The sequence below is a fragment of the Dendropsophus ebraccatus genome, chromosome 15 (genome assembly GCF_027789765.1).
Source record: "Dendropsophus ebraccatus isolate aDenEbr1 chromosome 15, aDenEbr1.pat, whole genome shotgun sequence".
Classification (NCBI taxonomy): Eukaryota; Metazoa; Chordata; class Amphibia; order Anura; family Hylidae; genus Dendropsophus; species Dendropsophus ebraccatus.
In genome coordinates, this window is record NC_091468.1 from 22,926,424 (window position 1) to 22,953,550 (window position 27,127).

The 27,127-nt window shown below is 44.7% G+C and overlaps 1 protein-coding gene across 1 annotated transcript in view; it reads right to left on the reverse strand.

Moving 5' to 3' along the window:
• Window positions 1-9,745: 9,745 nt before the first annotated feature.
• The window catches only part of ACBD3 (acyl-CoA binding domain containing 3), a 36,660-nt gene continuing 19,278 nt past the window's right edge, over window positions 9,746-27,127 (reverse strand). The window contains exons 2-8 of the mRNA XM_069954977.1: window positions 21,798-21,939; window positions 17,836-17,976; window positions 16,428-16,586; window positions 15,564-15,738; window positions 14,380-14,581; window positions 13,455-13,739; window positions 9,746-11,939 (exon numbers count right to left, since the gene is read on the reverse strand). Coding sequence (XP_069811078.1) covers window positions 11,728-11,939; window positions 13,455-13,739; window positions 14,380-14,581; window positions 15,564-15,738; window positions 16,428-16,586; window positions 17,836-17,976; window positions 21,798-21,939 — 1,316 coding nt within the window. The 3' untranslated portion in view covers window positions 9,746-11,727. The remainder of the gene's footprint in view (window positions 11,940-13,454; window positions 13,740-14,379; window positions 14,582-15,563; window positions 15,739-16,427; window positions 16,587-17,835; window positions 17,977-21,797; window positions 21,940-27,127) is intronic.

Sequence of the window (27,127 nt, forward strand, 5' to 3'; positions counted from 1 at the left end):
TCCTTAAGATCGCTCCATTCCCAGGCTTATAGCTCTTTTATCCTTTGGTCTATGGGGCTGTGTGAGGTGTCATTTTTTGCGCCATGATGTGTTTTTTTTTATCGGTGCCTTGATTGCGCATATGCAACTTTTTAATAATTTTTTTATTACAATTTTTCTGGATTTGATGCGACCAAAAATGCGCAATTTTCCACTTTGGGATTTTTTTGCGCTTACACCGTTTACTGTACAAGATCTGGAATGCGTTTACCGTACAAGATGTTTGGAATGCGATACCAAACATGTTTGTTTATTTATAAAATGGGAAAAGGGGGGTGATTCAAACTTTTATTAGGGGAGGGGGCTTTTTATTAATAACAACACTTTTTTTTTTTTACACTTATACTAGAAGCCCCCATGGGGGACTTCTAGTATAAGCACACTGATCTCTCATACAGATCTATGCTGCATAGATATACAGCATAGATCGATGAGATAGGCACTCGATTGCTTCCGGCTGCTGCAGCCGGAAGTAACCGAATGTCGAGCTTGGATCAGCGCCATTTCGGCGGAGACCCCGGCCGGCACCAGTCACTGAGATTGCCCCTCTGTGACGTCACGGGGGAGCGATCTCCCCACTAGACACCAGGGAAAAGCTGCTCTGAAGTCTTCATTAGCAAGTTGACAGCTGCATCTGAAGACTTAATTAGCGGGCACGGCGATTGGACCGTGCCCGCTAATAGCCGCGGCACCCGGGACCGCGGCGGTTCAGAGCGGGGTCGTCGCACGGCCCCACTCTGAACTCCCCCACCGGCACGAGGACGTAAAGTTACGTCCTCGTGTGGGAAGGGGTTAAGGACCAGGCTAATTTTTGTTTTTGTGTTTTCGTTTTTTCCTCCTTGTGTATATAAGGCCATAGCAGTTGCATTTTTACACCTACGGATCCACATGAGCCCTTATTTTTTTGCGTCACTAATTGTACTTTGCAATGACAGGCGGAATTTTTGCATAAAATATGCTGCGAAACCAGAAAAAATTATATGCACAGTGAAATTGAAAAAAAAAAAACGCAATTCTTTTTCTTTGGGGGGGGGGGGGGCTTTGATTTTACGCCGTGTGTCCTATGGAAAAACTGACATGTTTTATATATATATATATATATATATATATATATATATATATATATATATGTTCCTCAAGTCGGTACGATTAAAATGATATGTAACATGTATAACTTTTATATTAATTGATGTCTCGTAAAAAAATAAAACCTTTTACAGAAAATAAACGTTCCTTAAAATCGCTCTATTCCCATGCCTATAGCGCTTTTATCCTTTGGTCTATGGGGCTGTGTGAGGTGTCATTTTTTGCCCCATGATCTGTACTTTCTATCGGTACCTTGATCGCTTTTTATTACAATTTTTCTGGATTTGATGCGACCACAAATGCGCAATTTTGCCCTTTGGAATTTTTTTGCGCTTACGCCATTTACTGTGAGGGATAATGAATTAAATAAATTAATATTTCGGGCGATTATGTACGCGGCAATACCAAACATGTTTGTTTATTTATTTTTATTTATAAAATGGGAAAAGGGGGGTGATTTGGACTTTAATTAGGGGAGGGGATTTTTTATTAATAAAAACACTTTATTTTGTTTTCACATACAGTAATTAGAAGCCCTCAGGTGGACTTCTATATACACAGCACTGATCTCCTATTGAGATCAATGCTGCTTATATAACAGAGCACCGATCCATCAGATTGGTGCTCTATTATAATGGTCTGCTGCAGACCATCTAAATGGATTGTCAAGCCTGGATCAGCGTCATTCTGAGGCTGACTCATTACAATGGATCTCCCCTCCGCGATCGCATGGCTGAGGGGAGATCCCCTACTAGACACCAGGGACAGGGGCCACATACACTATTCAAATGCAGCTGTCAGCTTTGACAGCTTTATTTGAATAATTAATTAGCCGGCCGCGGCGGCTAAGACCTGCAGTCCATGCGTCGTCAAGGGGTTAATAAAGAGAACTACAATTGGTCACTGGTTTTTTTTTTTTTTTTTCAAAGTTAAAATTTCTTGCTCAGTGTTGTTGATTGCTTTTGCGAACGACCTGAAATAATTCATCATATTACACAGAAAGCCAGTCATTAGTTATCATAAATATGACCTCATGTATACTCTAGTATACAAATTATGGTAAAAACGAACAAATTATGTGTACATACGCTGAAAGATATGCGAACAGTTAACATAGGTAATACGGTTGAAAAAAGACACATGTCCATCAAGTTCAACCAAGGAGGGGATGGATACAGGGAAGGGGGAGGGGTGATAGGTTCTATACATATGCATCTATATTATTTTGCTCTAAGAACTTGTCTAGCCCTGTTTTGAAGCCCTCTACTGTTGTTGCTGTGACCAGATCCTGTGGTAGACTGTTCCACAGATTCACAGTTCTCATGGTAAAGAAGGCTTGTCGCCTCCGGAGATTGAACCTTTTTTTCTCCAGGTGGAGGCCGTGCCCTCTTTTCCTTTGAGGGGGTTTTACCTGGAACATCTTTTCCCCATATCTCTTGTAGGGGCCATTTATATATTTAAATAAGTTAATCATATCTCCCCTTAAACGTCTCTTCTCCAGACTAAACAAATTTAATTCTTTTAATCTCTCCTCATAACTAAGATGCTCTATTCCCCTTATTAGTTTAGTTGCCCGTCTTTGTAACCTCTCCAGCTCTAGAACGTCCTTTTTATCAATCGGGTTCCAAAACTGGACAGCATACTCCAGATGAGGCCGCACCAAAGCTTTATAAAGCGGTAATATTATATCCCTGTCCCGTGAGTCCATACCTGTTTTAATGCATGACAATATCCTGCTGGCCTTAGAAGCAGCTGACTGACATTGTGTGCTGTTCTGTAGTCTATTATCTACAAGTACACCCAGATCCGTCTCCATCAGTGACTCTCTCAGAGTAACTCCCCCTAGGACATATGATGCATGCGGGTTATTAGTACCCAGGTGCATAACTTTACATTTATCCACATTGAACCTCATTTGCCAAGTGGACGCCCAAACACTCAGTGTGTCTAAGTCATCTTATAACATCTGCACATCCTCCATAGACTGTACTGTACTACAAAGCTTGGTGTCATCTGCAAAGATAGAAACATTGCTGTTAATTCCATTCTCAATATCATTAATAAACAAGTTAAACAGAAGAGGGCCCAGTAATGACCCTTGGGGTACACCACTTATTACCGGGGACCATTCGGAGTAGGAATCATTGACCACCACTCTTTGGGTACGATTATTAAGCCAGTTACACATTAAATTTTCCAAACCTATAGACTTTAACTTACCCATCAGACGTCCATGAGGAACTGTGTCAAACGCTGTTGCAAAATCCAGGTACACGATATCCACAGCCGCGCCGCCATCCAGGCTTCTACTTACCTCTTCGTAGAAACATATCAGGTTGGTTTGACAGCTTCTGTCCTTAGTAAAACCATGCTGGTTATCACTTATAATACTATTAGCCACTACATATTCCTGGATGTAGTCCCTTATAAGCCCCTCAAATAGTTTTCCCACAATGGACGTTAAGCTTACAGGTCTATAGTTACCTGGGGAAGTTCGAGAGCCCTTTTTGAAGATCGGCACTACATTTGCCTTACGCCAGTCCCTCGGCACAATACCAGTAAGCAAAGAATCACGGAATATTTCATACAAGGGTAGAGAAATTACAGAACTGAGTTCCCTAAGAACTCTGGGGTGTAATCCATCAGGCCCTGGAGCTTTGGTTACATTGAGTTTGTTTAATTTATCTTGGACCATATCTAACAATTTATGGTCCGTTCAAAAGATGCCATCAATGAAATTTTTATTAGTTGTTTGATTATTGCCTGCATACACATGAAAAAATTATCACATAAATTAGAACAAATTAATGTTTTTTCCCACAATAATCTGTGTAATAGGGCCCTTACTCCAACCTAAGCTGTTCACACCTGACAGGAGGTGGTCACCAATTTCTGTTTCTTGTGCCAAACCATGACCCTCCCATCACCATAGGACCACAGATCTGGACCATCTGACTGGCCTGGTTTTTCCACAGAGATCTGACTACATCTCACTCAGCCATGTTTCTCCATAGAGGGAGGATCTAATAGTGACAGCAGCAGGCTGTAATAATGGGGTCATTCAGTGTATATTTTACTATAATTAAATGATAGTGAACTATTCTGTTACCATCATATTCCTTTAATAAAACATCAAAGACAAAGCATTATAAAGGTAGGCAATCCTGGGAATTTGTTGATCAGCAGGCGGACTCAGAAGGGTAAGGGTACTATTACACGGAACGATAATCGGCCCGATTTGGCCGAATATCGCTCCATGTAATAAATACAACGATCAGCCGATGACAACGATCTTCGGCTGATCGTTGATATAGGTTTGGATCTATTTTCATTGGGTGCCGACCGCGCATCGCTACGTGTCATAACGGTGTGGGGCCGGCGACTGACAATATACATTACCTATCCACGTTCCAGGGCTGCTGCTGCGGTCTTCTCCCTGGGTCCTCCGCGCTCTAGCTTCAGAGTGGCCTGTCAGCTGACAGGCCGCCCGGCCAATCGGTAACTATGTCCCTGCAGCCCTTGTTTAATGATTATCGGGGCGTGTAATAGGTTCAGTAAACGAGCGATGATCTAGCAGATCGCTGCTTATTTACAGGTATTATCGGGCCCCCATCGGCCCGTGTAATACCACTCTTCGATGGTAGAATTTGGCATGGTTTACCTTCCCAACATTGGTCAACCCACCTTCCTGGAACAGTGCCTCTCTGAGGTCAAGGACTTCCTGGGGGGCCTGGTTGTCTTTGGCGGGGATTTCAGTATTGCTCTTGACTCTTCTTCTGGTCACTCTTCTCTTTCCTTCTCTTGTCTCCACCGAGCCAATCTTTACACACTTTTCGATTGATGGATGTCTGACGGCTCCTTCATCCTCCTAGATAAAGACTACACCTTCTTTTCCCATCCCCATAACCTCTATTCCATTATTGACTATATGTTTCTCTCACACTTACCTGGATCGTTTGGTAGCTGCCTCTATTGATCCTATCTCGTTCTTGGACCATGCACTTGTCTCCCTATACTTTGTTCCCACTTAGCCAATGACATGGCGGTGGTGTTTAAATGAGACCTTGTTGAGAGATCCATGGGTCCTAACGGACCTCCAGATGGCCTTAACCAATTAATTTTTTTTACGAACATTACTCTCGACTCTTCCCTCTTAGTTGTATTGGAGGCACATAAGTTTTCCGTTAGAGGCACGCTCGTTAAACTGGCGTCTCGCATCAAGAAGGAACGTTCGGCTAAGAGTCTCTCCGGTCTCCCAAATTGCCAATCTGGATAAACAACATAAAAGAGCCCTAACACTGGCTACGAGGGTGGAGTTAGCTGCTCTCCGGAGTAAGCTATGAGACCTCACATTTTCTGATGCTAAAGCGGCCCTTTCCCGTTGTTGCCGCCATTACAACGAATTTGGTAACAAACCGGGTAAGGCCTTGGCCCGTGCCCTGCACTTGAGTCTCCTGTCACCTCTACTGAATGGGAGTGAGCGGTTTAATCCTCTGTTGGGTAAGGCTCCCGGCCCCGATGGACTTAGCACACTATTACATTAAACAGATTATCTGACAGATTTGTTTAAGCCAAAGCCAGGAATGGATTTGAAAAGAGGAGAAATCAGTCTTTTCTTTATTACCTGTTCTCTGTTTATAGTTCATTCTTGGCTTTGGCTCAAAAAAGTCAGATAATCTGTTTGGTGTAACAGGGCCCTTACCCTACCTTATTATAAAAATTCACCCCCATCCTCCGTGGCTACTTTCTATGGGCTTTCAACTCTATCTCTGCGGGTTCCACTCTCCCTACTGACTCTCTGCAAGTGCACATCAAAGAAATTCCCAAAGACGTTAAAGATCCCTCCCATTGCCAAAACTATCGCCCCCCATCTCTCTTCTCAATCTGGACCTTAATGGTGCGTTCACACCTACAGGATCTGCAGCTGATTTTCTGCAGCAGATTTCATTTAAATAACTGAACACAGCATCAAATCTGCTGCAGATCCTGTAGGTGTGAACGCACCCTAAAGGAGTTATTCAGTGCTACAAAAACATGGCCCCTTTTTCACCACTCTTGTCTCCAGGTCAGGTGTGGTTTGAAACTCCGCTCCATTGAAGTAAATAGAGCTTAATTGCAAACCACACCTGACCTGGAGACAAGAGTGGGGAAAAAGAGGCCATGTTTTGTAGTGCTGGATAACCCCTTTAATCTATTTGAGAAAAATTTTAGCCTCCAGTCTGACCCCTCTTCTCCAACCTATCATTCATCTCGACCAAGTAGGCTTTATGCCCACACGCGAGGTGGCGAGAACACCACTAGAGCTATTAATGTCATTACATTAACAATAAATCCCTTCTGACCATTTTACTTTCCATTAATGCCGAAAAGGCATTTGATAGGGTCAGCTGGCTATTTCTGCGCGCCACATTTGGGCATCTTAGTCTAAGGCCTAGTTCACACATCTGTTGTTCTGTCCGGAATTGCGGGCAGTACATAAAACCAATGTTATTCAATGGCCCGTTCACGTGTCTGTACGTGTATACGGGGCCGCGATCTGCGCCGCTAAAAATCTGTGGCACGGATTTAAAGGGTAATGAAGTGGGAACATAGTGCTCCTTAAAGCGGTTTGCTCTACTCCCATTCGCCATCTCTAATGGCACCTGACAGGGCTGTACTCTTTCACTCCTTAATTCTAACCCTTGAACCATTACTTTGCCATGTGAGTCAAAACGCAAATATCTCTGGGGTCCAGGTGGGTGGCGATGATCACAAAGTCGCGACCTACGCAGGAGACCTCCTTTTCTTTCTAACTCAACCATCTATTCCCCTCCCCAATCTCCTTTCTGAACTCACCACGTACCAAACACTCTCTACTACCAAATTAACCTCTAAAAGTCAGCAGCTCCTAATATAATCCTCCCCGAACATCCCTGACTTACCTAGCTGTTTAGTTGACACCTGTTATCTCAGATATCTTTAGGGTACAAACACACACACCGTATATGCAGCAGATACGCAGCAGATTTGATGCCGTGTTCAGTTATTTAGATCTAATCTGCTGCGTATCGCAGCAGTAAATACGCTGCGTATACAGTGTGTGTGTTTGTACCCTTAAGATGAATTTCCTGTCCATAATTAAAACCATTGAGGCTGACTTGCTATGGTGGCATAGGGGCACTTTCACCTGGTTTGGCTGTTCTATCTTTAAAATAAATGTCCTACCTAGACTTGTACCTCATTCAGCCCCTACCGGTCGCTGTGCCCCGTGCTACTTTCTGTAACTTTCCTCACTCTTAACTAAATTCATTTGGGCCCACAAGCTGCCCCGCTTAGCGAAATATATCATGTATCATCCTAAGACCCAAGGCGGAGTGGGCCTCTCTAATTTGTACCATTACTATGTTGCCACTTGCTTCTCATGGGTTCTAGAATAACATCGCCACGCCCCTACTAAGCTATGGGTAGGCCTTGAAATGGCCCTTTCCCCCCCTCGTTACTCGCGGCCCCATTGCTTCTTGCCTCCTCCTGCTTTGCCAATGCCCATCCGACCATCGCTCCAACCCTGAGGATCTGTCATAAGCACCTTTCCTCTGGGTTTATCGCCCCCACCTTTCCCCCGTTTTCTGTCCTTGGTAACCCGTCCTCCTCTACCGGATCTGAGAACCCTGTCTTCCGTGCCTGGTTTAGAGCGTGTTGCTTTAGCATAAAGGACTTCTCAATGGCTACCCCTCTCAGATCCCTCTCCTCTCAGGTTTTGGAGAGCTTTGCAGCTCCATCATTTCCTCCTTTCTCTTCCTTCCCCGTCCAGACAACTATTTCCTTTGAAACACTGTGTCTTGGTACTGGCCCCTTACCTTACTCTCTTTCTCTTCTGTACACCAGGCTGTGCTTCCTGTCGGAGCAACCACCTCCTTTTCTGTCTGCCTGGGAGCAGGCTTATATCTGCATACACTTTTCATCCATCTCCGCCCACTTTCAGGAGGTGGGATATAAAATACTCTCTGGTACAGTGTCCCTACCCACATTCACCGGATGTTCCCAGAAGTCTCCCGCTGTGCTAGAGGAACTGCAGGGAAGAAGGCTCTCTTCTGCACACTTTAACTGTTCTAAGTTGGTTTCCTTTTTGGAAGGAGGTGTTGCGTATCTAGACTTTCACGGATCGCCAACTACCTATCACACCTGCATTTTTCCTTAGATATTTCTGACCTCTCCTTCAAAATTTACCACTATCCTGTCTGCCACGTTCTGGTAAATGCTGCTAGGTCTTGAATACCGGCATTGTCGAGAAACCTGGACCATCCCAGCAAATCTATGTGTATAAGCAAGGTCGAGGACATCAAGCGTCACGGCACAATTGCATGACTGTTCCTCTCGCTTCTTCCGTACTTTGTTCTACTGGGACCAATTCACTGAAACAAATACAAATCTCTTCTAACTCAGTGATGTGGCAGGTTTACTTTTTTTTTAGTTGTTTCCATTCTGTGCGGGGACAAAAATGTACCGTCTCCAGCTCTAAATAAATCTTTCAAAATTTTATAATTGAGTTTTCATAGGACTTTTATAAATACTACTCCCGTTGGCACACCTCTCTGCCTGCACCTATGGCCAGGCGGATTCTGACAAAAGAACTGACATGTCAATTCTTTCAGTGGACAGCGGAATCGGCCTGCCCATAAAATGGTGTCTATAGAGTCAGCGGAGAGGCGTGCCGAACTTATCCGGGCGGATTCCATAGTATCAGTAATAAAGCACTGGTCCTATTAGATAGGGGTGGTTGGGGAGATGTTGTTGGTCACTATTTTGCAGTTTGTTTCTAAGATAGAAGAGTCCATTGTGTGTGGGGGGGGAGATCTCTGCTGTTCTCTTCCTAGATGATTATATATGAGCAGCAGTGTAATATGAAGATATTCTGTGTACTGCAACACGCTCAGAAATGCCTGCTCGACCAATCAGTGAGTGAGGCAGGGCACAGCTGCAGTCACTGATTGGCTGAGCAGGTAGTTTTTGTGGGGCCACAATGATTCAGGAGCGTGGCTGCTGACAGAGAGCTGATAAATCTGGGCCTATGTCTTATCCCTCTATATCACAGGTATCTGGCAGTGTTTCTTTGTGTATGGTGAATATTTAGTTAGAAACATAGATTGTCAGCATAAAAGACCACCTTCTCCATCTAGTCTAGTTCTGAGTTGTTCAGGTCATGGAGGATGGAAACTAGCAGCACACACAGGAGAATCTGCTTTATATCTTTGCCTTGTTCCCTCAGAATCATGTAGGACATTAGGAAGAAGCTGGTGAGCTAGTTCTTCTTTACACCAGTGTAATAACTCCCCCGGTGTCTGACTGGCCATTTATGAAGGCGTGGAGTCGGAGCTTCGGCTTACCGACTCCACAGCCCTGATTCTATGGGTGTTTTCTTCCAGAACTTTGCCCTACCATTTCACGTACACTCATGGGAGTTTTGAGTCATTTTCCCTTTGTGTTATGTCCTTGCTATGTAACCACAAATGCCGTCTGTTCTGTTGTTCATACATTGAACTACTTGAAATGTGATTTTCATCTACTCTGCGCGTGTTTATAAGATTATTTGGAAAATTGAATAAAATTTAGAATGAATAAAAATGAAGAATCTAGGACACAATTTACATTATAAGAAATCAAAAAGAGAATTCCATCTTTAATGAGGATAAACATTTTTTTTTATATATAAGAACTAAATTTACAGTGTAAGACACATCCTTCCAACAAACCGATGAGAAAACACAAAATATAGGAAATATACAGAGAATGGGATCAGACTGACCATTAAATAGAGAGATTTTATTCCTTGAAATTGCACTTGTACTGTTTTTACTTAACAGCTCGAAGGCAATGAGACGAGAAGGTCACACGAAGGGCGGGCAATAAAACCGCAACAAGGAAAGGGTTAAAGTCCATCAGGGGCAGGCAGTGCTGTAAAGGTGCTTCATATAGCAATGTATTTTATTTACAGGCTGCCAAACTCCCATATAGGTTGTCACCCAGCTTTCCCAGACTTTAGACCAAGACAGATTTGTCCGGGAGTCTGAGCACTGGACCACGTTCCTACTGCAGATGGAACGAATGCCAAACAGCTGTCATCCAGGTCATCCGACATGATATACACAAGCAACTTAACACTTTCATAGAAACAACAGCAATTATATAAATGTATTAGTGCAAGTCGAAACTGGAAATGTCAGCATTTAAGCAGAAGACTGGACTAGCCAACCATTGCAAAACTACAACTCCCAACATGTAGTCTGTTAGGGGTGTGCTGGGCGTCACATTTTCGCAGCAGTTTGAGACTACTGCATTGTGACTCCTACATCCTTCCACTGTTTCCCAACCTTTGGCTCTCCAGCTGATGCAAAATTACAACTCCCACCATGCCTGGAGAGCACGATAATGTGGTTGTAGTTTTGAAACAACTGTAGGTCCACAGGTTGGGGTCACTGGCCTACACAATGACATGAAGTATTGCACCCCCACTGCTTAACCTCATATACAAGGTCCAAGTAGAAATCTTCACTAGAGATGAGCAAACCTCAAACCTCCAAACATGGATACAGCCTATGGCCTATTTCCAGGCAGCCTTAGGGCTACATCCAACTTCTTCAGCCAAGGGTAATCAAACACAGAGCATTCTTCACTAGATTTGCTCAACTCTAATCTTCACGTCTTATGCTCCAGAGCTGCATTCAGAATTCTGCTGATTCCTCTTAGCTTCTCATGCATCATAAACCTGCTCTGCAGCCTCTCATCCTGCTGGATCAATACCTAGTACAGCACATGCTCTGCTGCATTGCATGATGGTAGGTGTAGTGTTTACACCAGATGTTGGGGCATTGAACCAGAACTTCACACAGGCCAGATTATTCCATATGATTATTATTATTAGAAACCATTTTTCATATTGTTACATATTTTACATGGTACAAGATCATCTAGACAAATTGTAGACTGATGAGAGGACAGACAAGAAACTTCTACCATAACCCTCCTACCCCCAAGCGGAGGTCACGTCTACCCTGCAGGTCACTGCTGGCTGATCCCGGAGAGGTAACAGCTAGCTTCTGACTTGTAGTGATGGATAAACCGTCCATACTGAGTAATGATGATTCAGAGCTGTGTGCTCTACAGAATAGCATTGACCTGTGCACACTCCACACCTTTCTCCATATACTCATAGCAGTCTTAAATGGGCACACATCACCCTGAAGCCAAAGGGGCCAATTCAGACAACAGAGGGCGCCCCTTGTGACACTTCCATGCACATTCGTCTTCTGAACAAATCTTGAAACACCCACAAGAGCGAACTTAAAAAATTATAATTAAAAATTCCAAACAGGCATGAAAAAAAAAAAAAAGAAAAGTGCAGGCACAGCCAAACTACCTTTACCCCATTCACTGTCACCAGGCGTCATGACACTGAAAAGGTTAATAAACCATGGCGCGCTGGATTAGTGTTGCTCCAAGAGCCTTCGGCCTTCACCACGTGAGGAGAGATGAGGAGACAACACTGATTGAAAAAGATCCAGCATGTGATCTACTCGCTGCTCTGGCCCCTCCCCCTGATCTCTGACACTCCCCTTCCCCGCACCTTTATCTAGTATAGTACACTCTGTAGTACACGGATTTGGAACGCCACAAGGAGTAAGAGTTGTCAAATTTGAGCAGGTAGACCCCCCGGCCTGGGTACTGGTGGCTGCCGGCATACACCTCTTCATGACAATCCCGCCTGTAGACCGGCACAATCTCATCCAGCTGAGGCTTGTTGGCATTCTTTTTGGCTTTCTCTTCGTTGTTGGGGTTCTCTGTAATGAAAGAGCAAGAGTCAGGAATGAGATCAGGCTATAAGGCTAGAGAAGTCTTCCCCAACAGGTGTCTCTCCATGCTGGGAGTTGTAGTTTTATACCAGCTAGAGAGATATTTACTACTACATCAAGGCTTGAGGATGAGGAATACTGGTCATTGATAACATAAGGGTCTCATTTAACATTACTGATGGCCAGTAAAATAAATGGGGGGTTTAACGGGTATTCCAGACATTAAAACTTCTCTCTGATCTCAGTGAGTATGACCTCTAGGACTCCCTGTGCTCTCTATCACTGGGCCCTTCAGTGTGGAGCGGTGAGTTGCCACGTTTTATGTAATGTCAACGCAGGAAATACTCAAGAACATTGCTGCCCTAGACAATACATGGATTATATGCCAACCTACCAGGGCGAGAATACCCTATTAAAGAAACTTTCAAGAGCTCTCCATAAGTTTTATTCAGTATTAAGGAAAGAAACTGTTCAAGTGACCATCTCTCCACAAAGACTACCAAATTGGTTCAGTGTCCAAGGAGGCAGCAATTTCTTTGTCCCACTGTCTATAATATATGCCCTAAAAGGAGTTCAGCGAAAACAGACAGGCAGATCTTCAGAGCCATATATTAGAGACTATTGCTTTAAAGGAGAAGTCCGGCGAAGATTTGTATTGCCCCCCCGAAAGTTATACAAATCACCAATATACACTTATTATGGGAAATGCACAAAGTGCCTTTTTCCCTGCACTTATTACTGCATCAAGGCTTCACTTCCTGGATAAAACAGTGATGTCACGACCCGACTCCCAGAGCTGTGCCTGCTGGAGAGGATGATGACAGGGGAACACTGAGGGACACAGGGCACTGGAGGGACACTGAGCATCCCCCTGCCATCATCCTCTCCAGCAGCCACAGCCCGCACAGCTCTGGGAGTCGGGTTGTGACATCACCATGTAATCCAGGAAGTGACATCACCATGTTATCCAGGAAGTGAAGCCTTGATGCAGTAATAAATGCAGGGAAAAAGCACTTTATGTGTATTTCCCATAATAAGTGTATATTGGTAATTTGTATAACTTTTGAAGGGCAATACAATACTTTAATAAAAATCTTTGCCGGACTTCTCCTTTAAAGCAATAGTCTCTATTATATGGCTCTGAAGATCTGCCTGTCTGTTTGCCCACAAAAGACAGTCATCCTCTCTAGAGTCTGCCCAGTGGGGGCCTTACTGATCACATCCCCGCATTTACAGAGCAGTGGTCAGACGTATATGCTGCTGCTCCATTCAAATCTAACCAAGCACAACACAAATTGAGTGGAGGCATATGTCTGACCGCTGCTCTGTTCAATTAGGGGAAAGAAACCCCAGCTCCTGTGACCAGTGGGGTCCCCCACATTCAGACAAACCCATTTAAGTGGACCATTCAGAGTACCCGGAAGACCTGGAGATCCTGCAACATGGCATGTTAAGATACTGTATGAGAACAGGACAGTTCACACAAATTATGTAGTGACGAACCTTCATCCTCCTCCTCATCCTCGCTGGATTCGCTGACGTGAACACTCACAGCAGTATTTGGGGAGTCTGTCCATTCAAAGTAAACCCCAAAACCAATGTCAAAGTTATCTGTGGCAAACTCCCAGAAAAGATAGGAACCCTCCTCGTGTGTGGGGACCCGGACAGTGACCACCTCTCCTCTCCCCACAGTGATGACAGAGTCCGCGTCCTGCCTGATCTTCTCTTTGAAGTCTTTTATTTGGGGTCTTGTCCACATGGAAGGAGCTGCAATGACCGGCGTGGACTCTGGTGAGAAGAAAAAAAAAAAATGTCAGCTGATGACAATAAGCTATAGCTGTGCAGGGATTTCTAGCTCTGGCAGGAATAAGAACTTTACCAGATAAGGTATGAGTTTACCAGGAGTACACGCCAGAAGATCCATGGACATACCTCCATTGGTGCATGGGACAGATTAACTGTGTCGTGTGTAATATATATATATATATATATATATATATATATATATATATATATATATATATATACATACACACACACACACATACACAGACGGCACAAACTTAGGTTAAACCGGTGTTCCACAACCATTGCAACATTATGAGTCCTAGCATGCCATGTTTTTGCCATAGCTGAAAGCCACTACACTAGATAGTCTAAGAATGCAGCAGGGTCTATGATATATCCGGTGGCTCTTTACGCTGTGTAGTGCAAGCATAACCCAGCTATTGGCTTACTTTAAGGCACCAAAAGTTTGGTACAAGGAGTTGCACACACGCTACAGTCCTTTACTAACTGAAGTGTAAACGTCGCATCCACAATAAATGTGATGGAAGTCCTGGAAGTAGTTTGCCATTTTATATCTGCCCAATTTTGTCTACACATCATATCCGACAAACACAGTGCATTGATCTCTACAGGGACGCACCTTTCGGCCCATTCTCCAGCATATCTTCTAGGGGGTCGGCTTCCAGCTCTGTCTCTGTGCTATCTATGTGCGGGTGAGTTTGTCCATTAACTGAGGGGGTCTCTCCAGAGCCCACAATGCTCCCCATATTCATCTTGGCTGGAGAACTTACTGGGGAGCTGGTACCTGCTGACAGCGCCTCTTGTTGTTTCTGTAGGGCAGCCTAAAAAGGAAGACATCATATAATGTTTAAGAGGATGATTGTGAAAGAGTACATTTCTGGTTACATATATGAGGCTGTTCACTTTAAAAAAAAGAAAGATGGTGTGAGAACCACAAAGCTCCTAACCAATATTTCAGGCTGACCTGACAGCGGGAACATGGAACAAGATCTAAGGCCCCTTAAAAAATCATCCACCATTGGCCGTGCATTGCTATGTTTAATAGTGATGCATGCCCGATGGCTGACGACTGGATAAAATAATAAAGATGTATACATACCTTTTCTAAACTCCCAGGTGTCCCCTTTGCTTTTCTCTGCTGACTGCAGCCACTGACAGGATGCTCAGCCAATCACTCGCTGAGTGGCCTGTCACTTCAGAGATGTCTTCGGAAGTGCCAGTGGCGGTCAGCAGAACAGACAGGAGGACACCAGAGGAGCCTGGAGAGGCAAGTATACATCTTTATTTTACACTTAAACACTTTCATCGGCAAGGGCTGCATAATTGAGTCGTGTAATAAGCAAATCTAGCAGAAGGATAATCTGTAATCGGCCAACAATTATGTACCTAAGCAATGGGAAACCTTCATCCTTTCTGCTGTTGCAACGCTGCAATTACCATCATGCCTGCACAGCTAAAGCACTTGCTTTGACTGTCCAGGTATGATGGGAATTGTAGTTTAGCAACAGATGAAGAGTATAGAAACAGATGAAGGGGCGAAGTTTCCCCATTCCTGATATACACATATAAGCCCAGATTTATCCAAGGGTGTAAAATATACACTGGTGTAAACTGCCTACAGCAACCAACTACAGCTCATTTATTTTACCAGAGCTGAAAGCTGAGCTGTGACTGGTTGCTGTGGGCAGCTTACACCAATGTACATTTTACACCCTTGGATAAATCTCCCCTTATAGTCTGTTGATAAATACAACACAACCAATTCAGCAAACCCTCCATAATTCTACAATGATGAGGACATACCTGCTGCTGAGCAAGCTGCACCTGGTATAGCTGCTGCATGTACTGCTGGTAGTGCTGCTCCTGAAGCTGCCGGATCAGGATCTGCTGCTGCTCAAAGTTCCCCGGATATTGCTGTGCTGCGTACTGCTGAAACTGGACCGCAGTCTGTGAGTTCAGGGCAGCCATGATTTGCTGCCTGTGGGAGAAGAGGAGATGTAAACAAGTTTTTCAGACAATGCAGAATCCGGCTCAGATATCCCCTTGTTGAGCAAACCTTAAACCTTAAGATGAAATGTGTCTGCAATGCTAAAGGTGGACTGGAGGAGGAGGATTCTGCTGTCCCTACATCCTGACATCAGACATTCACAATGAAGGACTACTGACAATCCCATTAATGTGAGAAAGTCAGAGCCAGAAACCAGATAATAAAGGAAATGTAGTATTAAAAAGTGGCCATTTAGCTCAACTTTGTGGTCTTTAACTATGACTCAGAGAGGAGTCCATGGCCACCTTCCCCTAACAGTGTTCTACAATCTGTAGCGCTGCAGCTGTTGCAAAACTACAACTCCCAGCATGCCCTAATTGTAAAAAAATGTTGTTAAGGCATGAGTTGTAGTTTGGCAACAGGTTTAGAGCCGCTGACATGTCTATATGTTGTTTCAAAGAGGTTATCCAGAAAAAAAAAACCATAGCAGCTTTCTTCAAGAAACAGCACCATCCCTGTCTTCAGGTTGTGTGTGACAATATAATTTAGCTTCATTCCCTTCAATGGAACTGAGCTGCAATACCACACGCAGACAGAAGACACAAGGGCTGTTTGTGGAAGAAGGAAGCCATGTTTCTCTAACCCAGTAAAGGAAGTGTGGTACAGATAGGAGTACTTACTTCTGCTGCTCCATTCGAAACCTCTCATCCTCTGCGCGCATCCTCTCCTCTTCCTCCCTCCTCAGCCTCTCCTCCTCCTCTTTCCTCCGCTTCTCCTCCTCCCGTAACAGGCGTTGTCGCTCCTCTTCTTCCTTCCTTTTCCTTTCTTCCTCTTCTCTCCTGTAGAATCAGCATATGTAAGTCCAGATTCCCATACTCTACCCACTCCGCCTTCATGCATGGCCAGTCCCGTGGGTGATACCTATCTGTCTTTGTAGCTCTTTGTCTCTACTACATTAGAACACACCTTAAATCTTTGACTCTAACTTAGTGGAAATGTCTACAGGAGTCTGCAGTCCACCTCTTGTCCAAGCAAAGTCTAAAGCCCCTATTCCACGGGCCGACAGGCTCTCAGCACTCGTTTGCTCCTCGTTCCCCGCTCGCTGCCACCGCTATTCCACGCAAGGCAGTGAGCGGGTGAGTGCGGGAGGGGCCGTGGGGAGCTGCCCGGGAAATCGCTAGATCGTCCGGGCAGCCCATTGAGGATAGTGGCGGTCTGCCGCCGCCGATCCTATTCCACGGACACGGCAGCAGATCGCTGCTATATCAGTCGCTTGTTTTTCAACATGTTGAAAAGCAAATGACTGCAACGATCAGCAGACATGAACGATGTCGGCTGATCGTTGCCTTCTATTCCATGGGAGGATTATCGGCCGAAAATCGTTCTGTGGAATAGGGCCTTAAGTAAATTGCTCTCTCCACCATGCTTTACAGTGCACGTTGGATTTCACACCTATTCAAGTTTACTTACTAAAGTTTCCCAGACTCCTCAGTAAAGCCTCCATCACATGGGGCGATGCAGAGGAGCAAACGGGCAGCCCATAGAAAATAGCAGCAGTCTGCTGCCGGCGCTCCTATTCCACAGAGCAACAGGAGCAGATTGTTGCTTGTTATTAGATCTTAGAACCAATGCTACAAGGAGCTCAGTAACAACAACAGGGAATTGTACTATTTCAGTCACTATTTTTTACATCTCCCAATAGGGACACTGCTGCCACTGAGGAGATGCTCTACATAGAAGATCATAGTAAACTTTTTTTCAGGTTTCAGTAGCAGGAGATGGTGGAAGGATGGTACATATCAGTATTACAGTGGACTTCCTTTTAATGAAGAATTCAGAAGACCGGAAGCAACAAAATACAAATTCTACCAATTGCTCTGATGAGAAAGTGATAGCAGCAGATTAAAGGATGACTCTTTCGGACTTTGTCATAGATTTCTTCTAGTCTGTGTGTGAATAACTCCTTATTCTGGTCTTTCTAAAAAGGTTTTATACGCCTTCCTATGGCCACCTGATAGTCCAGCAGCTGTCACCTCCCACAGACTGTAGTAAAATACGGGACATGCAGGGAAGGGCCGGGATAGTTACCTCTTTCTCTCTTGCTCTTCTTTCTCTATCTTGTGGGAGGTGACGTATGTAGAGAACAGGTGGCAACATCTGTTCAGCAGGGCAACAAACTCCGTCATGGCGTCTTGCTTGCTCATGTTGCCCAGGGCAGCCCATTCTTTCCTGCAAGGACAAAGTTTGTTTGAATAGGGAAAGTCTTCCAACTTGTAATGTGTAATATACTCTGCACTTCCATTTATTTAGATTTGTGCTTTGTTACAATTGTATCCAGTCTAGGTAATCCTCTTGACACTATTGCACCCGAACTGACACACTGTAACAAATCTGTGCTATTGATGAGCTATAAGGCTGAATGACTAGGATTTTATCTAATATAAGGTAACTGTGCAAATAGTCTTTTGTTTTGTGTATACAGCTCCTCTGCAGAGCTGTGTCTCCTCATGGTAACAGAGAAACCAGGTGTAGCCAGGTCTTACTCTCATCAAGGTGCCTCCTCCTCTTCCGTTTGCAGGCTACTAAGAAAAATAGGCATATGGAAGTCAGGAACACATCTCCAGGTTGCACACATACTGTGAAAACGGCCAATGCATTCACCTGTGCCTTGTTAGACCCCCTAGGGCAGTGATTTTCAACCAGTGTGCCGCGGGGAAAGTTCCCCAAACTATGGTGCCCCTGTGTTTTGTTCCCCGGCAATGCGCAGCGATCAGTTGCGGATTATAATGTGAGGGGTTGCGTGGTGCGCTGCTGCGAGCAGTGATGCACGCATCCAATCAACTGTGTGCTACGGCCCACTGCAGCGCACCACGCTCCCGGTCTTCGCTGATTGGAGGAGCATGTCCGGGCCCTACGGGCGGCCAGTAGGTGAGGCAGACAGCAGCAGCGACCATCTCGGAGGAGGTGAGGAGGAAGGGGGGAGAGAAACCTGGGGATGGGGGAGAGAAACAGCGAAGAGAGAAGCATGGGGGAGAGAAGTATGGTGGAGAGAAGCACAGGAGAGAAGCATGGGGGAGAGAAGCACAGGAGAGAAGCATGGGGGAGAGAAGCACAGGAGAGAAGTAGGGGGGAGAAGTATGGTGGAGAGAAGCACGGGAGAGAAGCACAGGAGAAAGCAGGGGGGAGAAGTATGGTGGAGAGAAGCACAGGAGAGAAGCAGGGGGGAGAGAAGCACAGGAGAGAAGCACAGGGGAGAAGCACAGGAGAGAAGCAGGGGGGAGAGAAGTACAGGAGAGAAGCACAGGGGAGAAGCACAGGAGAGAAGCAGGGGGGAGAGAAGTACAGGAGAGAAGCAGGGAGGAGAGAAGCAGGGGGGAGAGAAGTACAGGAGAGAAGCAGGGGGGAGAGAAGTACAGGAGAGAAGCAGGGGGGAGAGAAGTACAGGAGAGAAGCAGGGGGAGAGAAGTACAGGAGAGAAGCAGGGGGGAGAGAAGCACAGGAGAGAAGCAGGGGGGAGAGAAGCAGGGGGGAGAGAAGCACAGGAGAGAAGCAGGGGGGAGAGAAGCAGGGGGGAGAGAAGCAGGGGGGAGAGAAGCAGGGGGGAGAGAAGCAAGGGGGAGAGAAGCAAGGGGGAGAGAAGCAGGGGGGAGAGAAGCACAGGAGAGAAGCAGGGGGGAGAGAAGCACAGGAGAGAAGCACAGGAGAGAAGCACAGGAGAGAAGCAGGGGGGAGAGAAGCAGGGGGGAGAGAAGCAGGGGGGAGAGAAGCAGGGGGGAGAGAAGCAGGGGGGAGAGAAGCAGGGGGGAGAGAAGCAGGGGGGAGAGAAGCAGGGGGGAGAGAAGCAGGGGGGAGAGAAGCAGGGGGGAGAGAAGCAGGGGGGAGAGAAGCAGGGGGGAGAGAAGCAGGGGGGAGAGAAGCAGGGGGGAGAGAAGCAGGGGGGAGAGAAGCAGGGGGGAGAGAAGCAGGGGGGAGAGAAGCAGGGGGGAGAGAAGCAGGGGGGAGAGAAGCAGGGGGAGAGAAGCAGGGGGAGAGAAGCAGGGGGGAGAGAAGCAGGGGGGAGAGAAGCAGGGGGGAGAGAAGCAGGGGGGAGAGAAGCAGGGGGGAGAGAAGCAGGGGGGAGAGAAGCAGGGGGGAGAGAAGCAGGGGGGAGAGAAGCAGGGGGGAGAGAAGCAGGGGGGAGAGAAGCAGGGGGGAGAGAAGCAGGGGGGAGAGAAGCACGGGGGAGAGAAGCACGGGAGAGAGAAGCACGGGAGAGAGAAGCACAGGAGAGAGAAGCACAGGAGAGAGAAGCACAGGAGAGAGAAGCACAGGAGAGAGAAGCACAGGAGAGAGAAGCACAGGAGAGAGAAGCACAGGAGAGAGAAGCACAGGAGAGAGAAGCACAGGAGAGAGAAGCACAGGAGAGAGAAGCACAGGAGAGAGAAGCACAGGAGAGAGAAGCACAGGAGAGAGAAGCACAGGAGAGAGAAGCAGGGGGGAGAGAAGCAGGGGGGAGAGAAGCAGGGGGGAGAGAAGCAGGGGGGAGAGAAGCACAGGAGAGAAGCAGGGGGGAGAGAAGCAGGGGGGGAGAGAAGCACAGGAGAGAAGCAGAGGGGAGAGAAGCACGGGGGAGAAGTATGGTAGAGAGAAGCACTGGAGAGAAGTAGGGGGGAGAAGTATGGTAGAGAGAAGCACAGGAGAGAAGTAGGGGGGAGAAGTATGGTGGAGAGAAGCACAGGGGGGAGCAGAAAACAGGCCTAGGTTTCACACTGAGTGAGTATAAATACATTTAGAATCTATATTATTAACTATATGTATAATATGTACTGTTTTAGTGTCATTTTGGTTGGTGGTGTGCCCCGGGATTTTTTAAGTATAAAAAGTGTGCCGTGGCTCAAAAAAAGTTGAAAATTACTGCCCTAGGGGATATATGTCCACATACACAAACCTGTGAAGTGAGACATTATTCCAAGGGTCGCTCTCGTTGGGGCACAGTGAGTACAGTATGTGGCAACACTTGTTACTCTGTCACACTATTCTGTTGGCGTACTAAACATGCCTATATAGACTGTGTTGTTGTGACATGACCGACGTTCCTTTACATATATTGAACTACCTCTAACCCAAGACCCCTGATGATGTGATGTAGAATGTTACAGAAACGCGTTGGGAAAGATGGTTTCAATGGGCAAGATGGTCTAATGATCTCCTAGTCTGGACTGATGATTGTGGTACTGGACTGACAGGAGACTGATTTATCACTGTGTATCATCACACGCTGATAGTTGAGAGCTGTCAGAATTGTTCTGTAGGTGTTTGGATTTGTGGAAATAATATCTGTATGAATTGGGCAGATTATTCCTAGACACAACTATACAGACTGACTTTACGCTCTTTCACTTTATCTGGAGAATGTTTCTATTATTGTTTAAGTTCTATCATTGGTACTGGTTGTACTTTTAATGCATATCCAATAAACCTGTATTTTATATAAGCTATTCCTTCTTTTCTTACTTGCATATGGAAGAGAATAAGGGTCCTATTCCATGGGCCGAGCAGGGCCTGATCAATGATGTAAACTGGGCCTATTGCACGGCCTGACAATCATTACCGATGTCCTTGCAGCCCTTGCAGCATACATTACCTCTAGCAGGGCTTCTCCTCCTCTCCATCTTCCTCTCCGGGTCAAGCGTCACAGCATTAACTCCGGAGCGGCCTGACTGAGCTGTCAGACCACTCAGCCAATCGCTGGCCGCGGCAGTCCCGGCCAGTGATTGGCTGAGCGGTCTGACACCTCAGTCAGGCCGCACTGAAGCTGATGCTGCGCCGCGGGAGGAAGGCAGAATGGAGGAGAAGCCCTGCCAGGTAATGTATGCTGCTTCTCAAATCGAAGCGACCAATGATTTTAGGTTTGGGCCTAAATAAACGATCAGCCGATGACACGATCATCGACGATGATCGTTTTCTCTATTCCACCGAGCAATAATCGGCCAATTATTGCTCCGTGGAATAGGCCCCTAAGACCTGACTGTAGGATCGGACTGTTTGTAGTCTGTAACCTACCACCTTACCTCCTATCATTGCCCAGGACATCAAAGAAGCCGACTTCTGGGCAAGTATCTGGATTGTACGGTCCCAGGAGGACTTGCTTGTGTAGAGCCACCAGTTTCAGCTTCTCCTCATAGGTTGGATGGAAAGCTTTCCCATCCTTCTCTGTAAAAAAAAAATAAAAAAAATTTAAGAACCATTAGAAGAACCTTCAGGTGTTCACAGCAGGAGGTTCTGATCAGTGAGCAATGTCGGTAAAAGGGGTAGTTTCGTTCAATTGTATTGAGGATGCTGAAGGAGATTTTTTGCATTATAGCAGTGCTCCCCAACCTATCCAACAACTACAACTCCCATCATGCAACTGACAATACAGTACACTTCATCCTTCTGTCCCCTGACATCCGCTGTTAGAGGGGCAAGTAGTGCCCCCCATATACGCTAGCTGATGCCACTGAAATCAGCAGGTATTACAGACATGGGGAACCTCCAGCCGCTCAAAACCATAATTCCCACCATGCCTGGACAGACAAAGCTTTAGGTGTCCAGGCATTATGGGAATTGTAGTTTTGCAAGGGCTGCAGGTTTCCCACCCTTAGTCTAATATATGGCGGCCTTATCCTGTGTGATCTGATATAGTATAAGGCTCCATCACTGTCTGGGCCATTCTCCCCCCTTTAAGCTCCAATCTGCATCAATAATCCTGTTGTGTTTCAGCCATGTAACTGGATAGTGAGTCACATCTTGTTACCCAGCAATGTAACAAAATACAAGGAAAGAGAAAAACAGTAAAAAACAAGTTTAACTTGGCACCATGAAAAAAAGCTGATCCTCCCGACCATCCCCCTTGCTGGCTAAATAAGAGGAGGCTGGGCCCAGGAGGAGGACACTGATGGGGTACTTCTTACACTGGCCATTTCTTTTTTATTTATTTTTTGGTTTATTTGACATCCCTGACAAAGCCATTGCTGGCAAAATATGCAAAAAGAAAAAAAAGACAAAAAACACTGCAATTCCTACATTTATCAACGTGCACTTATGTACATATGACTGCTTTTAGGTGTGTACGTATATATGCTGGGGAGGTATACATGTATGTGGGATGGGATGTATATATGCTGGGAATGTATATACAGTATGTATGTGGGATGGGATATATATATATGAATGTTTGTGGTATGGGATGTATATGTTGGGGAGGTATACATGTGGGATGGGATGTATATATGTTGGGGAGGTATATATGTATGTGGGATGGGATGTATATATGAATGTATGTGGTATGGGATATATATGCTGGGGAGGTATACATGTACGTGGGATGGGATTTATACTTGATGAAGGGGTGTAAGCGCTGCAGAATCTGTTGGCACTATACAAATAATTATTATACAAATTATTATTAAGAGGTATACATGTATGTGGGATGGGATGTATATATGTTGGGACTGCACGTGTAAGCTGTGGCTAAGCCCATCATGCCCTGACAACAGGTATCCAAAAACACACACACACAAATATACATGTGAGAGCAGAAGTGAGTGCATTTAGGTGTGTACGTATGTATACTAGAGAGATATGTATGAGGGTCTGGTGTTTAGGTATTTGTGTGTGTGTGTATATATATATATATATATATATATATATATATATATATGTATATACAGTACATGCAAATATATGTTGGAGCTGATGCATATGGGTGGGTTTATGTATGTACATACGTATGTGGGGGTATTACATGGGAGGGAGGGATGCATGTATGTTGGGGGTACTTATTTACACGCAGGATGTATGTATGTACATATATATGGGTGCAATGGTATGTACAAAGGGAGAATATATGTGGGGTGTAGACTATGTGGGAAGGGGCATGTGTACACTGGGATGCTACGGCAACAAAACATGTCGTCCAGGGGGACAGGGGTCCGCCCTATCAAAGACAAGGGACGATAAACACAGGATATAAGTAATCTAAATATTACATGACCCCAAATCACACAGACTTTTTTTTTTGGTACAAATATTATAGAAATAGATCTGTAGGTAGATCTCACATTCATCATCAATATCAGTGACTTAGCTCTGCTGCATCGACATGGCACAGGGACACGCAATCTATTAGTCACTATCGGAGGTCCGATCAGAGATCCGGCTGTATCCACCGCACCCTATGCTATCGTATATCTAACAGAAATCACAGACAAGGCCTCAGTTTCCTGCATAGAGAAGTCGGGTGAGGACTTCAGAGGCTTAATAAGGCACATGGCTAGGGTCACATGACATTTTCTAAACTTCTCTATTAACTTGTGACCCTTAAGGGCCCTTGCACACTGAGCAATTCTCGAGGAATTGTAGCTGAAAAATTTCTGCTTGAAATTCCTCGCCTATTCTGCTCTGGCGGAATTCGAGTGGAATTTGAGCGGAATCCGCGCGGAAATCAAGCGGAATTACCAGCAGAATTCAAACCCCATTGACTTCTATAAGATTCCTCTAGCGGAATCCGCCCAAAGAATTGACATGTACATTCTTTGGGCGGAATGCGGATTCTGCGCGGAATTCCGGACGGAAATTTACTCTGTGTGCACGGGCAGTCGGAAATCCCATTGTTCTCTATGGAAAGAGCAATGTTGCATTTACACGGGCGGAATTACACGCGGATCCCGCCCGCTTTTTATGGCGGAATTCGGGCAGAATTCCGCTAGAATTGCTCCGTGTGCACATACCCTAAGGATTCATCGTCCTGCAGAGCAATCACTGCGTGTACTGAATGTGCACGGCCAGGAACAGAATGTAACCAGACATGGGCGGCCACAGCTGCTGCACACATCTTCTCCTGTCCTCTAAGGAAAGAGAAGGGGGAAGGGTCACAGACTGATGTATAATAAAAAGCTCTACTTACTTTCTACTACTCAAAAACAGCACCACCCCTGCCTTCAGGTTGTGTGCAGCATTACAATTCACCTTCATTAACTTCAAAGGAACAGCACTGCAAAACCCGCACCCAAACTGAAGACAGAAGAGGTGCTATATGTGGAAGAAAGCGACCATGTTTCTCTAAGGACAGCACAAGAGAGGATTCTCCACACTGGACACAAAGCACCAGCTGTGAGGAGGACGTTCTGCCCGAAATATCTGTGCATCCATCTCTGGTACAGCGGGCCGCGGCCTGCAGCTCTCCAAATGTTAGACTGAAACACAGGGGTGTTATATTTCCATATAAACCTTTAAATGCAAATGCTCGAACCAAATTCAGGGGCCAATTATACATTTTTCTACTTCCAAAACTATGAGAATTTAAAGGAAAGATCTGCAGAAATCAGACACGGATGGTGCTGTAATGATGTCTCATCGTAAAGAGATATCATAAGGCAGATCGGATATGAAAGGCTCAACTAAAGAGTTTAGGGGGAAAAAAACATTCTACATGGGAGGGGGGGGGGGGGGGGGGGGGGGGAAGTTTCAAAACTTTAAAAAACTATACCGTCAAAAAGCTGATAACCACAACAAATGACCAGATGAGGAGCCGGTGACTGACGAAAACAAAAGATCGGATTTACAGTTTTAATGGAACCATCTAAACACTGGAACATGGAGAGTAAATAAAGCACCCACCAACTATCCCTGACAACAAATCATGTGACTCTAAAGCCCAAAATTACAGGTCATAACATATAGATCCCACATAGTGCAAGCACAGGCAGTACAATACCAGTTATATTCTTGTATATAGGGGGCAGTATTATAGTAGTTATATTCTTGTACATAGGAGCAGTATTATAGTAGTTATATTCTTGTATATAGGGGGTAGTATTATAGTAGTTATATTCTTGTATATAGGAGCAGTATTATAGTAGTTATATTCTTGTATATAGGGGCAGTATTATAGTAGTTATATTCTTGTATATAGGGGGCAGTATTATAGTAGTTATATTCTTGTACATAGGAGCAGTATTATAGTAGTTATATTCTTGTATATAGGGGGTAGTATTATAGTAGTTATATTCTTGTATATAGGAGCAGTATTATAGTAGTTCTATCCTTGTATATAGGAGCAGTATTATAGTAGTTATATTCTTGTATATAGGAGCAGTATTATAGTAGTGATATTCTTGTATATAGGGGGGGTATTATAGTAGTTATATTCTTGTATATAGGAGCAGTATTATAGTAGTTCTATCCTTGTATATAGGAGCAGTATTATAGTAGTTCTATCCTTGTATATAGGAGCAGTATTATAGTAGTTATATTCTTGTATATAGGGGGGGTATTATAGTAGTTATATTCTTGTATATAGGGGGGGTATTATAGTAGTTATATTCTTGTATATAGGGAGCAGTATTATAGTAGTTATATTCCTGTATATAGGAGCAGTATTATTGTAGTTATATTCTTGTATATAGGGGCAGTATTATAGTAGTTATATTCTTGTACATAGGAGCAGTATTATAGTAGTTATATTCTTGTATATAGGGGCAGTATTATAGTAGTTATATTCTTGTATATAGGAGGCAGTATTATAGTAGTTATATTCTTGTATATAGGAGGCAGTATTATAGTAGTTATATTCTTGTATATAGGAGGCAGTATTATAGTAGTAATATGTTTTTACATAGGAGGCAGTAGATGATGTCTCAGACTGTGCTCTATGTAACAAGTTGCAGAATACACATGGTTATGCGGACTTGCACTATTAATGTACAGCAGCATCATTTAGAATTAACATTGGAAACCAGTTTCACAAGTTTCCATGTAAATTTATGGTCCTTCCAGAGTGATGCTTTTACTTATTTATTCAGTAATGTTTTAAAGCTTTTACCAGCTATGAGGGGAGCTGCCCTTCATGGCAGCACCAGTAGTAGTAGTGGCTTGGCATTCTACTCCAGGTCTTTCGGTGTTAACACCAGTGGGACGCTAAAGTGCAGACACTTGTGTCATCCTATCCCTGTGCCAATGACGACCTGTCGTCCTCCACACCACAGAGCTGCTCATCACTCCAAGTAAACTCCCTGTAGCCAGGCTGCGCTGGACACTGAAAAATACATGAGTCACTCTTCCCTGTGAGAGACGACATCTTGTAACCTCAATATACTGCGGGAATATCTGCAGATTTTTAGTGCTTGTCAGGAATACAGGTAGAAGCACTTAAGTTAAACTTAAAAAATAAATAAATAAATATATATATATATATATATATATATATATATATATATATATATATATGTGTGTGTGTGTGTGTATGTATATACATATATATATATATATATTTATTTATTATAATATCACCCCCCCCAACAATCCTACACATCAACTAGTGCTTTGTTACTAATAAAAAGAGATGAGCGAACCTGGAGCA